General features: G+C 34.2%; 2 protein-coding genes across 2 annotated transcripts in view; one reads left to right on the forward strand and one right to left on the reverse strand.

The window, feature by feature from the left end:
* The window catches only part of LOC105618665 (atrial natriuretic peptide receptor 1), a 13395-nt gene extending 3619 nt beyond the window's left edge, over positions 1-9776 (forward strand). Inside the window, exons 3-19 of the mRNA XM_012200196.1 lie at positions 2998-3163; positions 3514-3588; positions 4238-4517; positions 4952-5061; positions 5183-5371; positions 5522-5742; positions 6039-6278; positions 6494-6614; positions 6753-6961; positions 7127-7277; positions 7467-7626; positions 7854-8014; positions 8093-8259; positions 8487-8633; positions 8710-8902; positions 9069-9342; positions 9493-9776. Coding sequence (XP_012055586.1) covers positions 2998-3163; positions 3514-3588; positions 4238-4517; positions 4952-5061; positions 5183-5371; positions 5522-5742; positions 6039-6278; positions 6494-6614; positions 6753-6961; positions 7127-7277; positions 7467-7626; positions 7854-8014; positions 8093-8259; positions 8487-8633; positions 8710-8902; positions 9069-9342; positions 9493-9776 — 3148 coding nt within the window. The remainder of the gene's footprint in view (positions 1-2997; positions 3164-3513; positions 3589-4237; positions 4518-4951; positions 5062-5182; positions 5372-5521; positions 5743-6038; positions 6279-6493; positions 6615-6752; positions 6962-7126; positions 7278-7466; positions 7627-7853; positions 8015-8092; positions 8260-8486; positions 8634-8709; positions 8903-9068; positions 9343-9492) is intronic.
* Positions 9777-10584: 808 nt separating this feature from the next.
* Positions 10585-15494, reverse strand: LOC105626782 (cysteine and histidine-rich protein 1 homolog). Its single transcript, XM_012208081.1, has 7 exons — positions 15461-15494; positions 12629-12648; positions 11985-12223; positions 11484-11695; positions 11078-11238; positions 10720-10922; positions 10585-10612 (listed from the first exon to the last, which is right to left on the reverse strand). Exons 1-7 carry the CDS (start codon positions 15492-15494, stop codon positions 10585-10587), a joined length of 897 nt encoding a protein of 298 aa, XP_012063471.1.
* Between the last annotated feature and the right edge of the window lie 483 nt (positions 15495-15977).

A 15977-nucleotide genomic window follows, 5' to 3' on the forward strand; every position in this document is an offset into this window, starting at 1 on the left:
TATATTATTATACTATATATTATTTATTATTATTATAATTTAAAACTTTCCTCTACTAGTAGAACAACATAGTAATACACTAGTTGTTGTACACAGAAGAAGAAAATTTTTGGGATTTATAACTTTAATTACATATATTATAATTATAATTACTACTGCTATAATGTTAGTATAATTAGTATATATTTACTATGCTATACAATGTAAGTATCTTTATTAAGTGTAAAAAACACAATCGTTCTTTGAAAAATCTAATGAACTAAAAAATTCGTAAAAATTACAACAATTTATTGGCAATTATATATCGTCTAGTGAATGAGGATTACACGTGTTAATCTACATTCAACAGATATTCATATACTCACCATTTCTAACATCAAAGAATCGCGTCTTTATAAGGATATTTAATTGCAATGTAAAACGACCATTCTTTTAACCTTTACAGGACAAAAAAGCCACTATAATAGCGTAAAAATAATTAATAATGCCATATCTTAGGGAAAGGAATAATGAAATAATGAATTATAACAAATTTCACTCAAGAAAAAACTGTAAGATTTTAAAAACAATTCTTTGCTCTCTGTAGGTTAATCATTAATTTCCTACAAAAATTCCAACAATCTATTTACAATCATATATCATCTGTTGCTCGTGAATTAAACATTATAATCATGTTATAATTTCAATAATGACTATTTCAATGACATCGAAATATCGCGCTTTTACAACGGCGTTTAATTAACTGCAATGTAAAACAGTCATTCTTTTAATAAATTAATCCCCGAACATTCTAATTCATTGACAATTATCATCTGTTATACGAGAATTTCTAAGTAGCACAGTAGCGCCTGCAAAGTGCTAAAAAAAAAAACGCTTAAATACTTTTTTAATTCTTTGTAAGCGCTTTATGCTATTTAAGATTACGCAAAAAAATAAGGCATCAGTAAGCGTAAACAGTAGCAAATCTGAAATATTTATTTGCTTATTATTTACATATTATTGCTTAAATTTTTTATGTGCCATAATCTTTATACACGGAGAGAATTTTTTTTTAGAATTTACCCCGAAAATATGACAATCATGGGACAACATTGTATTTCGAAAAATTTTAATGTAAATCTCTTTTATTCATTAATAAAACTACAATAAAGTATAAAATAAATTTGATTAATTTTATTGTACATGGTAAAAATCTTTAAAATATTATATTGTACCACAATTATATTTTCAGGATAAATTTTAAAAGAAAATTTTCTCCGTTGTAAACATGATTTCAGTAAAGAATTAACCTCCGACAAAAATCCCAACATTTATTTTGACGATAACATTTCGTACACGACGATCGCGACGCAATAATTAAATTCTTTTCTCGCAAATTAAAATTCCCCAAATCTGCATTGTCATTGCAAACATTTACGGGAGGTGCAGCAGGACCGCGATATTTCTGCGCGCCGCGCCGCATTCCCGACATTTTCAATTAGCGCAGATCGATGGGAATTCAATCATTGGCCATTCATCGGGTACAATTAATGCGCCATTATCTCGAGCTGTTGCTCGCGCAATGCGTCGCTATCCCGGCGTGTCGAATGCATCGTGATTATTGTTGCTATTCGTCGCTAATTGCGCGTACGCGCGTATACAGAATATTCACCGAAATGCGCATTTCGCTCCTCAAGGACGCGGATACCAGCGGATACTGTATGTACGTCACGTGTAACTGCACAAGAGAGCGGGAAAATATGTATCCAAGCAAATCCCTGTCGCATCCACCCTCAGTAATCCAATCGTATTATGTTTGCGTTTTAATATATGATATATACGATCCATCATATACGTCCACTTTGTACGTTTTCACAGATTGATATTACCCATGCATGCATATATTTCCATATCAATGCAGGATTATACATTTCTATTAACGAAAATTGGATCGTTATTGAAAGATAAGCACATAATTTTTATTTAGCTAAAGAAATGAGTATTTTCATGTTTTAAAATTATATTATTAACAACTTGTAAATATATTATGCATCTTGTAAATATATTTAAAAAATATTAAAGTTATGTTGTATTTTCGAAAAATGAAATAATATCTCTGAAAATAATACACTTTCACTTTGCGAGAATAAAATTTCATAGGAAAAATGATTTTTTATTTTATCAATAAAAAGCTAAATGTTCAAAAATTCACTCCATGAGATGAAGAATATATATCAAATGTTGAAATGTATATCAAATTTGAAATAATTTGATAAAAAACTGTGTTAATTTCATCGTTTTGAGATAACAGTTCTCGTTAATTTAATTTATTTCTTAATTACAACTCATAATATAATAATAGGAAAAAATATAGAATACGTATTAAGTAAGAAAAAAATCCTCTTTTCAATCGAAGTAAATCTTGTTGTTGCTTGTTAATATTCATATGCAAATTTGCAAGTACATGTTTAAATTCTATAAACTGCGTTTCAATTCAATTTGTCGTACTTAAAACGCAATGATAAACTGGAACTGGAAATAACATCACAAATTACATTGATTAATTTAATGATGCTAATCAGCTTAAATCACTACAAAGAATTTATTACAAAAAATGTATTTGCAAATTTGCATTAATATTATCAAGCTCCAATTAAAATCCGCTTTGATCAAAAATAAAATTTCTTCTTTCTTCTCTTATCTAAAATTTCATTTATAATTGTACACATGTATAATTTTTCAGAATGTGCACAAAATTCTTCAAACCTTTACAATGATTTAATTCCTTAATATACATCCAAAATTTTTTGTTAAGTAGCCATAAATCAATTAAAAGTATAAGAGAAGCATCAAATAATAAATAGCTATAATTTTATGTTATAATTAAATAAAAAAAAACTTGTTGGAAAAATGATAGATCTTTTGCATCGTACTTGACAACATCGAGATCTAATTACTGTGTTAATTTTAATCGCAAAATTTGAGATATGATCAACGATGAATATTCGAATTCTTCAGTTATCCGACCTGCAGCGGGGCGAGAGCACCCGGTTTAGCAGCGGATATGCATTTTCGTGACAACGTAATCGCATTCGTTGGACCGGCCTGCGCCTTCGCCCTGGAACCTGTGGCACGTCTCGCAGCCTACTGGAACAGTCCAATTATTACCGGTATGGGTGATCAAGTAAGTCGCACTTACTTTTGCGCTGCCGATGCACGTGTCAACATTTGATTACTAGCCCCAGTATACATTTTCGTCCAATCAATTAACTTAAACCTTTGCATTTACATAACAGCATTTAACATTAATCTCGCAACGATGACTATTCTTTGAAGACTAGAGAAACGCTATTGTGCCAACAATTGTAATTACAAAATTGTATTAAATTAAATTAATCCTCTATTTTGCTTTCTCTATTTTCTAACGTTTTTGATGTCGCATCGTACGTTCTGATATTAAAACGAATTGCTGTATTGTGTCAATGTTAATACTTATTTATGTGAAACGTGATTATCGCTTTCTTGCGAACCAAGCCTCCCTCGGAAGGCGAACTGTCAGTCACATCTGGTATCCTTGGAAGGATCCATAAATGGAAGAATGAAACGTCGGTAAGAAGCGAAAGAGTCTTTTAGAATCTTTTTTTTTCTTTCTGTTCCTTTAATTGCTGCATTGAATATTGTTTCACTGAGAAAAATTTCTGGTTAAAAATGAACGAGATCAGAAGATTCTGATCGATCAAAATTTGCCCATTTTAAATCAGAATTTCAATTAATAACCAAACTCTTTTTCCAGTGTAAACATCTATGATAGTTAATGTTGCAGCTCATTTGATTTTATTTTTTAAATTTCAATATCATTAATATCTTAATTAGCTACGCGCTAATTACGACAAAGAATGGTATAAGAAATATAAATTCTCCGCATGTTACTTTAGCCCTCGTAAAATTCATTAAGCTCGGAATTATGATAACGATATCAAAAGTTTCTTAAATTTTTCATAATAATTACCACTATATTCTACTTAATTATTTATACATCTTTAAATTTTTCATAATAATTACCACTATATTCTACTTAATTATTTATACATCTAACATATTATCATAAATTATAATTGATATGAATTTTTGGTATATTGTTTTGACTGTAGAAATAAAATCTCAATAGAGTAGTATCGAGATTTTTTTCTCGTCACGATCTCTTCCTCGTCATAGGATGGATTTTTTATCATATTTTTCATCTTTTTAATTCTCGAAGGGAATTTTTAAAGACAAAAGCAAGTATCCCACTTTAACAAGGATGTCGTACTGCCAGTGCCGATTGCGGCTCGTCTTCGCTAGCGTGTTCAAGAAGTTTGGTTGGTCCCACGTCGCGCTTATACTGGACAGATCGGACTTGTTTTCATTGACGGTAGGAAAGAATCTAGAATACGGTCTGCATAAGGACGGACTTCTAAAATTCGTAAGGGAGTTAGACGGAAATTCCGAGGACGAGTCGTATCACCTTTACCTGCGCGACGCGAGCATGTACGCTAGAAGTGAGTGATCGCTTTTGTCTTATGCTTGCAGGGTGTTCTCTGAAAGACTTAAATTAACTTCGAATTTTTTTTTAAATTATTAAAGCTCTCTTTTACATCATTAAGGATATATTAAGTGTACAGTCTCTACAAAAAGAGATTAAAATTGGAAAACTTTCCGTAAAAAAATAAATGTTATATATATATTTTATTCAGATTTTAAATCGTCAAACATTTGTATTACTTTTAAATATAACGTAGAAAAATTGATAATTTTTTAATTTTTTAATATTTTTTAATTTATATTTTGTTAAGAAATACATATAAGTGTAATATATTTTTAATCAAATTCTGAAACGTTTAATGTAAAAATATTTCCGCGCGATAACAAAAAATCGTGATGCTAAGATCGCTGTGTTTTTAACGGCAATTTAAAAAATAATAATTTTGAACAGTTGTAATTCTCAGCGTTCGCGGAACGCTCGTCAGAAGATTTATGCTGGCCGCTCACGAATTAGGAATGACAAAAGGGGATTGGGCTTTTTTCGATGTCGAGATATTTCACGTAAGGCGCTATAATAAATGAGAAAAGACTATTTTAAATCCGTCATACATCAATGTGACAGCAAAAGTATCACGGATGACACTTTCTCATCAGTGTTAAATCAATTTAAATAAATTTTAAGGGTTCGTACTGGGGCGATCATGACTGGGAAGTTGGGGACGAGGACGATGCCACTGCCAGAAAGGCTTACGAGGCTTTACTGAGGGTGTCTCTTCTTCAACCGACTAGCCCACGATTTCAAGATTTTGCTGATAATGTTAAGCATCGTGCACAAATCAATTACAATTATTCATTTTTAGATGACGAAGAAGTGAGTTCATTAAAATAATAATTCTATAATATAGAATCCTAAGGACATAATGAAGTTGCGATTTTTTTTAGACAAAGCATTTAAGGGTACAATATTCAATCAAGAAAATTAATTCAAGCAGATGAAATGAATTTCTTGCTTTTTTCACAGGTGAATTTCTTCGTCGGAGCATTTTACGATGGTGTTTACTTGTTAGGGATCGCGTTGAATGAGACCCTGGCCGAAGATGGAGATATAAGAGACGGCATATCTATAACGAGAAGAATGTGGGACCGAAATTTCATGGGTATTACAGGTCACGTCAGGATAGATGACAATGGGGATCGTGACGCGGATTACAGCATTCTTGATTTAGATCCCATTACTGGAAGGTCACTTAAAATTCATGCCATTGTTCCACGCGATTTTATCATTTATATCTATCAAAATGCATCTCGCAAATTGCAAATTCACAATTAGACGGTTTAGGAACTAGAATTTTTTTCTAAATTAAATGTCACAGATTATCTTGTTGTTAAGAAAGACAAATTTGTTTAACATTAGAGAAAAAAACTCTATAAAGACCCGAGAATCAATTAATATAAAATTATCATTGATGTTGCATTTTTAAAAAGAACACCACAAATGCAATAAAAAAAATGCCAAGTAAGATGTTGGCATCTTACAGGTTCGAAGTGGTTGCTCATTATTTAGGATTAAATCGAGAATATAGCCCTATGACTGGCAAGAAGATCCATTGGCCGGGTGGAAGGGAAGGACCCCCTCTAGATATTCCGGAGTGTGGTTTTTTAGGAAATGACCCGGACTGCACGTCAAGAAGAGAAGCTTATACGTTTGTAGCTTACACAGGCATAGCGCTCGCTGTGTTTCTACTAGCTGCGATTACAGCAGCGTGTTTATTATACAGGTATGCTTCACGTGATTCATCAAATTTTATATTTGTGTGCCCAATCCAGGAATTTTGAATAATAATATGTAAAGAAGTAAAAAAAAGATATTGATACTAAAAAGCCCTGAGATAACAATAGAACAATAGAATTTTTTAATGTTAAATATTTGTGAAGAATATAAAATTATAATAGAATATAAAATTAATCGATGTGAAAAAATTTCTTTGCATAGACATTTGCGATTATCTGCCGATCTCAATAACATGTCTTGGCGTGTGAGACCTGAGGAATTGCTTCTAGAAGTTGGAAAGCAGTTCTCATCGAAGATAAATCTACACCAAGCGATATCCGATGCAAACGTGAGCGATAAATTATGAATATAACATGCGCAGAATAAGAGATTACTTAATTTTATTTATTATAGAGTAAAAATAAAATTATATATGATTTATAAATCGTAAAATTTAACTGATTCTTTTACTTAATCATAGAATTATGGATTGGAACAGAGAATACGTCGCGGTTCGCAGATTAGTTGCGAATCATTGCCGCCAACGACGGTTTTTACCACTATTGGGATATATAAGGGCGAGAGAGTAGCTATCAAGAAGGTCACGAAGAAGAAAGTAGTCGACGTGACAAAGAAATTGCTTTGGGAAATCAAACAGGTCAGGGACGTCACGTCGGAAAACACCGTGAGGTATTTTGTCTTAAGTAGAAACAATTTTTCCGTGTTTTTTTTTCTCATAGATAATAAAAGAATAATCATTCACAAGATTTCTTCGATAGTATAAATATTCAACAACATAACGCTACTTTAAACTCAATTTCTTGCTATTTATTAATAAATTTAATTACTCGCTAGATTTATCGGGGCTTGCCTCTGTTCGCCATCACCGACTGTCTTAATTCTTACCGAATATTGTCCTCGAGGCTCGTTGAAGGATGTTCTGGAAAATGAGGCAATTAAGTTGGATTGGAATTTTCGAATGTCCCTGATCCACGATATCGTCAAGGTAGATGCAGGTGCAGAAGTTGTGTTTTTCGTTAAATTATTAAATGTATCTCAACATATTTAATTATTTTTATATAACTTAATTATATCTTAATTAATATTACATTGATTTATAATAGAGCGTTATAATTAAATGGTACATGAATAAGTATGATGAAGCGAAAACGATAAAGAGATTGCTTCCTCACAGGGAATGTCTTATCTTCATGCCAGCGAGGTTTCTGCCCATGGAAAATTACGATCGTGTAATTGCCTAATCGACGGTCGTTTCGTATTAAAAATTTCGGATTTCGGTCTCAAAACTCTCACCACACCTTCAGAATTGATTATGGACGAGAATTATTACATTAGTAAGTTGCATCAAAAAAATATAAATATAATGATTTAAATTCTCTAAAACTTTTAGAGTGAATTATCACTCTGAAGAGTGAAATCTCACTCTTAAAGATTAAAAATTACTTTTTCAAGATTGGCTCAATTTTTATTCTTTAAGGTGAGATTCCATCCTAAAGAATTTAGAAAGAATATATGAGTGATGTATTAAACATGTTGACATCAATAGAATCTTTATTTGCAGAATTACTTTGGATCGCTCCGGAACTTCTGCCATTAACGATAACACCCGGAAGCGCCGCGACGCAGAAGGGCGACGTTTACAGTTTCGCAATTATCCTGGAGGAGATAGTGGTCCGCGGTGGTCCGTACGAGATAATCAGGACTTTTATGACGGCGCAAGAGGTGTGATCCATTTCATTCTTTTTTTTAACAGTAATTTTAGCGCGATTTCTTTATCATTTTGATGTCTTTGCTACGAAGATCGTGAACAGAGTATCAGCATCGGAGAATCCTCCTTTGAGACCGGAAGTCACGCCGAAGGACTGTCCTCCAGATATACTCTCATTGATGGAGAAGTGTTGGCACGAAGTACCTGACGAACGACCCAGCTTCCATACCATTCGTGGCATAATACGAGGAATCATGAAGTACTTTTATTTCAAATCAGGAGAACGATAGTGTATTTTCAATTAACTGCAATGGCGACTCATTCATGTCACATCGTGCTTTGATCTTTTAAATATATGTATATTATTATATTATCTTGTTATCCTCTCTCCATGATTGAATCGCTCGTATACCGCTTAAATATAGAAAATGTAAATGTAAAAATATATAAACAAATATATTACAAAAAATTGCATTCACATTTCAGAGGATATTGCGAGAATTTAATGGACGATCTGCTACGGCGAATGGAGCAATACGCCAACAACTTAGAGGCGCTCGTCGAGGAGAAGACCGAACAATTGAGCTTGGAGAAGCGTCGCAGTGAGGAATTGCTGTATCAGGTGCTTCCGAGGTATTGAAAGCGTTTATTGTTGCTTTGTCTAATTTCTCGTCATTTTTGCTCTTTTTAATAATAATATTTTTTTAAGACAAGTCGCCGGTCAGTTAATGGCTGGGGAGATGGTACAACCGGAGCAGTTTGAATGTGTCACCATTTATTTCAGCGATATCGTTGATTTCACGGCGCTATGTGCGCAGAGTACACCTATGGAGGTCGTGGATTTCCTGAATGATTTGTACAGTACCTTCGACAGTATTATTGGATTCTACGACGTTTATAAGGTAGACATATAACAAAATAAATTATAAAGACACATAAATGATTCATTTTAGAAGAAAGAAACGCATTTGCGCCAGAGTCAGTCAATCTCCAAACTCTAATAACAAATTCTGAAATGACTTTGAAAAAAAAAATGATCTTGAAATTGATTTTGAGATTGATTCACAGGTGGAAACAATAGGAGACGCATATATGGTGGCGTCTGGTCTTCCAGAAAGAAATGGTGACGAACATGCGAGAGAGATTGGACTGATGACTCTGGCGATATTAGACGCCGTCAGATCGTTCACTATAATGCACAAACAAAATACTCAATTGAGCGTACGGATCGGCGTGCACAGTGGTCCAGTTTGCGCTGGAGTGGTAGGTCAGAAGATGCCGCATTATTGCCTCTTCGGCGACACCGTGAACACGGCATCTCGAATGGAATCCTCCGGTCTTCGTAAGAAATAAATCCTGTATATTAGATAATAACAAAAAAAAACACAATGTTTTAAAAATTGAAAGATTTTCCGTTAAAGTTTTTAATTCTATGTAGAAAATTAAATATAAAAATTAAATATAAGCTTAACTTATATAATTTATTTCACAGCTTTGAGAATACACGTCTCCAAAGCAACGAAGAATATCTTGGACAAGTTTGGGACATTCGATCTTGAGCTCAGAGGAGAGGTGGAGTTGAAGGGAAAGGGTAGGGTAACATCTTACTGGTTAACCGGTTGTTCGGAACCCGATTCCAGATTGGTCGTGCCGAAATATCGCAGGCCTAGTAGCAGCCAACCCGAAAACAATCTCAATCCATTAATCTTTCCACCGAATAATACAAATGGCTCAAAAACAAGTAACACTTTCATCAATTTGGCGGAATTATCATAATTAATATTTAGCTCTTTTTTAGGATAGAAAGATAAAAAGGCAGTTGCAATTGAGAATTATAGAGAAAAAAATGTCTAACGCCACACGCGTCACAAATTAGAAATCCGTAAGAATTATAGAGACACTACTTTTTGTTCGATACTGATCTTCGATGTATAAAAACGACATAATGCTATATTAATGTGAATTGGATGTAATAAAGTAGTTTTAGTCTTATTACAATTATAACTTTTATTCGGAATTTTACATCGATAGCGTTTTATTTATTTAAATAAAAGAAACACGATAGGCTCTTCATGGACAGGGGTATGTATAGTAAATTAATTATCTAAGATACTGATCATTTAGCTTTTAACCTTGGGATGTAGCACAATTGGTACGTACAATAATACAATAATTTATCATTTAAGAATAATCTACATAAACTACTCTCTAATCTTTAGTTTGTTCTTTTTCTTTTTAATGTAAAAGTTTGATGTAAAAGGGAAATATAAAGCAATTCAACCTAATTTCTCAAGTACTTATATTACCGTGCTTTTTATATATGTCACATTGTATTAATTTTATACATATTTGTCTTTGTCAACATACTCAACATGTATTTTTAAACATTACAGTGATATTAGCATCTTCTCTTTTCGTCATCATTATCATTATCATGATCAATATTTCTCTCTCACTACTGTAAACGATTATAAATCTCTGTGATCTCTATAATTGTTATTTGTCATTATGTCTAGAAGATCTCGTCGAAGATTGACAAATTCCATTTGTGACAAAATCTTGACAATAGATACATCGTTGTAAGCTACTTAGACGCCAGGAACATTATTAATCTGCAAACGAAAAATTACACGCTGTACATATGAGTTACACTCTATTGTGTATTATATTGTAATAAAGTAACTCTACAGTAGCGCTCTTCTCTAGGATCAATTTTTACCTAAAACTGATGGCTTTAGCTGCAAGAAGTCTATTGCACTCCGCCGTGTCCGGTAAAGGTAATGTAAAATACGGACTCTCGTTTTCTTGTTCGGTGAATTCGAATCTGTGAATTCTCGGATGGACCTTCATATCGCCGAACGGGCCTTTCAAGATCAAGTAATAAACTGGTAGCGGATAAGTAGTTTTTGTCTTTAGTATCAGCTACGAAACATATTTTCATACTTAGATCGCAATATCTATTCATTATCGGATTTATTTCAATAATCTCTTTTACTCTTAACTCATGTACATGCGCACGTATATGAATAATGATACTTAAAGTTTTCTATAAAATTATACATGACGGTTTTTCGTACTTGGTAAGTTATGTCTCGCTCTGAACTTTGAGTAGGATCGCGTTGATTACTGTTGATTCTGGCCTTTACTACCCATTGATTGTTGAAAGCGCCAAATCGAGAGGTTTCGTAAAATAGTTTATGAATAAATTCATCAGTGCGATATGGCTTCATCTGTAAATCTACAAATGATAAAATTTTACAGATAATTGATAAATCTTCGAGCATCTGTAGCTAAAAAAGAAAGAGAAGATAAAAAGATAAATGAAGAAATTAAAATTAATATCATGTTACAAAAAAATTATTTATGCAATTGTAGTTTCCGTTGCTGCTAAGAAAAAAATACATTTTCTATCTAGTAATCTACAGATTATTTTAATATATTTTGCCTAACGTTATATAATAATGCTCAAGAATTGATACAGACCGTTGAACGTGATTTTCTCGTAGGACAAAAGATCAAAGACATTGTCATAGAGCCTACGTTCTTCCAAGGTACGGGCATCGATCTCACGCAAAGCTTCCATCACATCCGCACCCGTACGATGAGGATGAACGCAGTGACTTTCATGTTCCGGAATCTCGTGATTCGGGCCTCGCCACGGACAACCGATTCTACTATATTTGCAACTAGATATCCTGTACAGTAATTAGACATTGGATATGAGCATACACGTACACAAATACATTGTACAACAAGGAGAGAAGGTTGAGAGAAAATTTTTATGTAGGATTTTGGGACATGCATTTCTAATGCAAGGCATATTAAATTTTAGGAAACTTAGGGAAGTTATGTATACATAAATAAATTGCCTATGTATTTGCGCAGTTCACCTGTAATTATATTATAAAGAGATCAGTTGCATTATAGTTAAAGACGTCAATGAGAAATCCTCATAAAATTATAAATTTTGCCTTACGAATTTACCTTTCCTCACACATAGCCTCTTCATGGTGTTCTAAGGAATTTCGTGGGAACTCCTTCGCGCAATATTGACATTCAGCAGGTAACTCAGACACGGCTTTTTCGACTGCTAGATTTCGTGACGCGGTGGTTTTGCTGATTTCGATTCTGCAGTTGGGACATGTTGCCATCTCATCCCGCAGCCTGGCATCTGCGAGGACATGAGTGAAGCAACCAGCACACATCAAGTGTCCATTAGCACACTGTGAACATCATTGCAGCATGTATTATTAACGTTCTTGCTGTATTATTATTGTATTATTAATGTTCTTTTGTTAAACTTTCTTTTTTTTTATATATTAGAAGACTGTTAAACCTAATTCTTTCATATATGTACATTATATGCTCATAAGCGAATATATATTATTTAAGATATGTAACTTCTAAATTACTTTCTAAAACTTTAATGACTTTTCATGAGAAACATATAGCCAATATTATTAATTCAATGTACATGTTACAAGCCAGTTTTTTTTTCTACTCAACGTTTTTTGTTACGCATATTCATTTTCTGTTTCGCATTCTTATTTGTGTGTATACTACTACAGAATTCCCAGAATCATAATTAAATCCAAATAGAATCAAAAAATTAATGCTATGTATATTACCATCACTTTGAAGTTTAAACCTGAAACACAAAATTATACGGATACTCATTAATCAACTATCAACATGTATTTATCAAGATGGTCTGTTTAAGTTATCACGAATATTCTCTAAGAAATTACTTTTAACAATACCAATATATCAATGACAGAAGGGAAGAAACAAGGATGATGACATAGTGGGACAAGTGAAAAAGGGTGTTTTATGCGAAATAACTAACTAATAACCTTTAAGAATATTTATTTTTGTTTGCACTATACAGTTTGTACAGATCTTTGTCTTGTTTCTCTGTTTCGCTTTCTCTCCCTCACTCTCACTCTCTCGCTGTTGACTATAACTGATGGACATCGGTTTCGCATTAATTTAACAATAAGCCTTTATATTCTCATTTGTGCTCTCTGAATATATTCCCTGCCTCTCGATAGTTTCTTATATTAAACATAGCGTTTCGTAAGATTTAAATATCATTTATTATATACGTTTCATAAGATTCAAATATATTATATACTAAAGAACTACAAAGATCTAAAATCTTAAGTACTTCACTATTTTATCTAACCGTTTTAATAGAGATATTATAAATGAAACACGGGGCTTCCAACCCCCGCTATTCTGTGAATCACAGAACAAACATCGTTTTTTATAAATGCGATAGATTCTATGTAAAAAGAAAAAGGGACAGAGTGTGTATGGAGTGTTTGTAGAAATTTACAACTGAAAGAATACAATGAATATAAGTCTTCAGTGTTATAAATGAAAACGTCTACGTGCGTCTATATAAGGGACTTTACACTATGAGTTTACACACATGTCCGTTTAACATTAATTAAGAATATGAGAATAGGTGATACAACCTCTCGTATTACGTTACAATGATTATTATAAATCCCTTTACGCCATATATTTCGCGTCGGTATTCTAAGAAAGATGTATCGAGATGAAAAATTAACGGAACGGGTTCTAGGGAATATCTACAAACAGTTCACCGTGTATCCCTCTTGCGAACGTTCTGAACGAGTATGAGTAGCTGCATGCATACACACAACAACTCGAGAATGCTGCTTTACATTCTCTTTAAAGCTCCTAGACCCATATTATTACACAACATGATACTGCACAATATTATTGATTATTTGATGGCTATATTAAGCTTCCAGTTTTGAACTATTCAAAGAGAGTATCAATAATATATTGTACAAAATAACTGTATAATAATATTAAGCGTCCTGAGGTTGTTTAAGGTATCTATTTAGGGATTCCAAGAGGTATTACCTATATCTCTCTCTCCAGTAGTTGAAATTAATTATGAATACCGCGTTATACGCAGGCACAGTTATAATGAGGGAACCAATATAATTAACTGCGAAAATATAGTAAATGCGCACATAGAAAATTCTACGTGTAACTATTCATATTAGGAAAAAATATTATTTCTTAAATATTATTTCTTAAATAAGTGAAATATTTGATCTCTCAAAGCAAAGATATGCGTATACGTGTCTTAGCTTTAATATTTCAAATCTGTGATATTGCAAAAGAGAAAATTTCTTTCGTACATCACACAAGTTTGCCACACAGCGATTCACTGATAAATATATCAGCAGCCATGTCTTTTGCTGCATTTAGCAGACTTAGCAGTTGACTGAACACTCGCTGTTATTAATGTATTCTTCTCATCCCCAATCAGATTTTAGATCTAGAAGAATATATCAATAGTGAATGCTCACTCGACTGTTGAGTTTGCTGAACTCAATCATTTTTTTTAATATAAAGAAAAAAATATAAAGTCACCTACCTGCGGAAAACTTAACATGTCTTGTCTTGTCTCAATAGACAAAGTCATTATTCGACCTGTGTATAAAGCTCAATTTATGAAAAACAGGGGACTGTATGATTATATTACGGCTTTTTATTACTTTCGGGTTTTCGGCGTATATTTTAGTATTGTCAACAAAAAGCACATAAAGAGAGTGATCCATGTTTGACACTGATCAGTTCAGTATCGAGATCCATGTTACGATTGTCACATTTAGACTACCAATAACAAAATAGAAAAAAATGCAACTATTCGAGACGATTCATTAGTTCCATACCTAGATTGCAAGCCACTCCGATTTATCACAGCGAAAAAAAAATAAAGGAAAAGCAAAAGATGGAAACGGAGAGAGAGAGAGAAAAAAAATAATGTTTAGTAGAGAGATAAAGTTGAAAAAGAAAGAGCAGGAGGAAGAAACGCAGTCTGCTGTGAATAGTAAAGTAGCAATATAATAACGCGATGAAAGATTTTGCTTTTGCGTGGCGTATAAACAAACTTTTTCAGAATTAAAAGCGTATGTTTCAATATGAAGTATCTGCAGGTTTTAATCGACTCGGTCGCACTTCTTTCGGAAGAATCGTCGACGCGATATGAATAGGATGCAACTTGGGCGATGTAAGACAGAGCCTTTTCTTGGATGGACGGCCACACTTGTACCTGACGAGTATCTAGCAGGATGTGTCCACACAAACGACCTGGATTGATCTTCTGCAGAGGAAACGAGGCTCGTGGATCAGATCGCGCGACCATCTCGTCTCTATGTAATGTCGCTCTAAAAATCGACCTCAACGGGTCGATGGACTGCCACATGAGTAGGACGACGCGGGATGTGAGGGGAAAGGTGGTATCGCACGTTACGATTGTCCGGCGCGTCTCGACTCGCGAATTTCAGACGTCATAAATTTGAGGATAGGTTTTTTTTTTCTATTTATCTTCCCGATAACGACACGAGCTGCTCGTTACATGCCAGACCTCCCAGGCAGAGGAGGTGGAAAAGGAGAAGGGAGGACCGACCTACCTGATAAACGGCCGCGCGAGGCAAATCGAGGCATACTGCGCAGCAGAGGATGCCGCCCAGACGGTGCTCCAGCTTCTGCTCCGTTTTTGCGGCGTCCTCGGCGCGAACTGTCCTACGCCGCTTCTTGTCAGGCTCGTGGAAGTCTTCGGGCTTGTCGTGTTCCTCGCGTAGCGGGGCCGCGATGACGGCGGCCGCCGCTGTCGCAGCTACCTGCTCCGCGACGCCGCTCGACGATGCGGGCTCGTTGCTCGGGTCCGCCATGTTGCTTGTTTTGGAGTTTTCCCCTGAGCGAACGCGAGAAATGCGCAGATGTAAAGAGACGCCGTTCCTCCACCTCCTACACTTCTGTCTCTCTCTCTCTCTCTCTCTCTCTCTCTCTCTCTCTCTCTCTCTCTCTCTCTCTCTCTCTCTCTCTCTCTCTACTACTACTACTACTACGTACGTACGTACGTACGTACGTACCGTTACCGTTACCCGTTACCCGTTTACCCGTTTACCCGTTTTACCCGTTTCCCGT

This window comes from Atta cephalotes (assembly GCF_000143395.1).
Source record: "Atta cephalotes unplaced genomic scaffold scaffold00001, whole genome shotgun sequence".
NCBI lineage: Eukaryota > Metazoa > Arthropoda > Insecta > Hymenoptera > Formicidae > Atta > Atta cephalotes.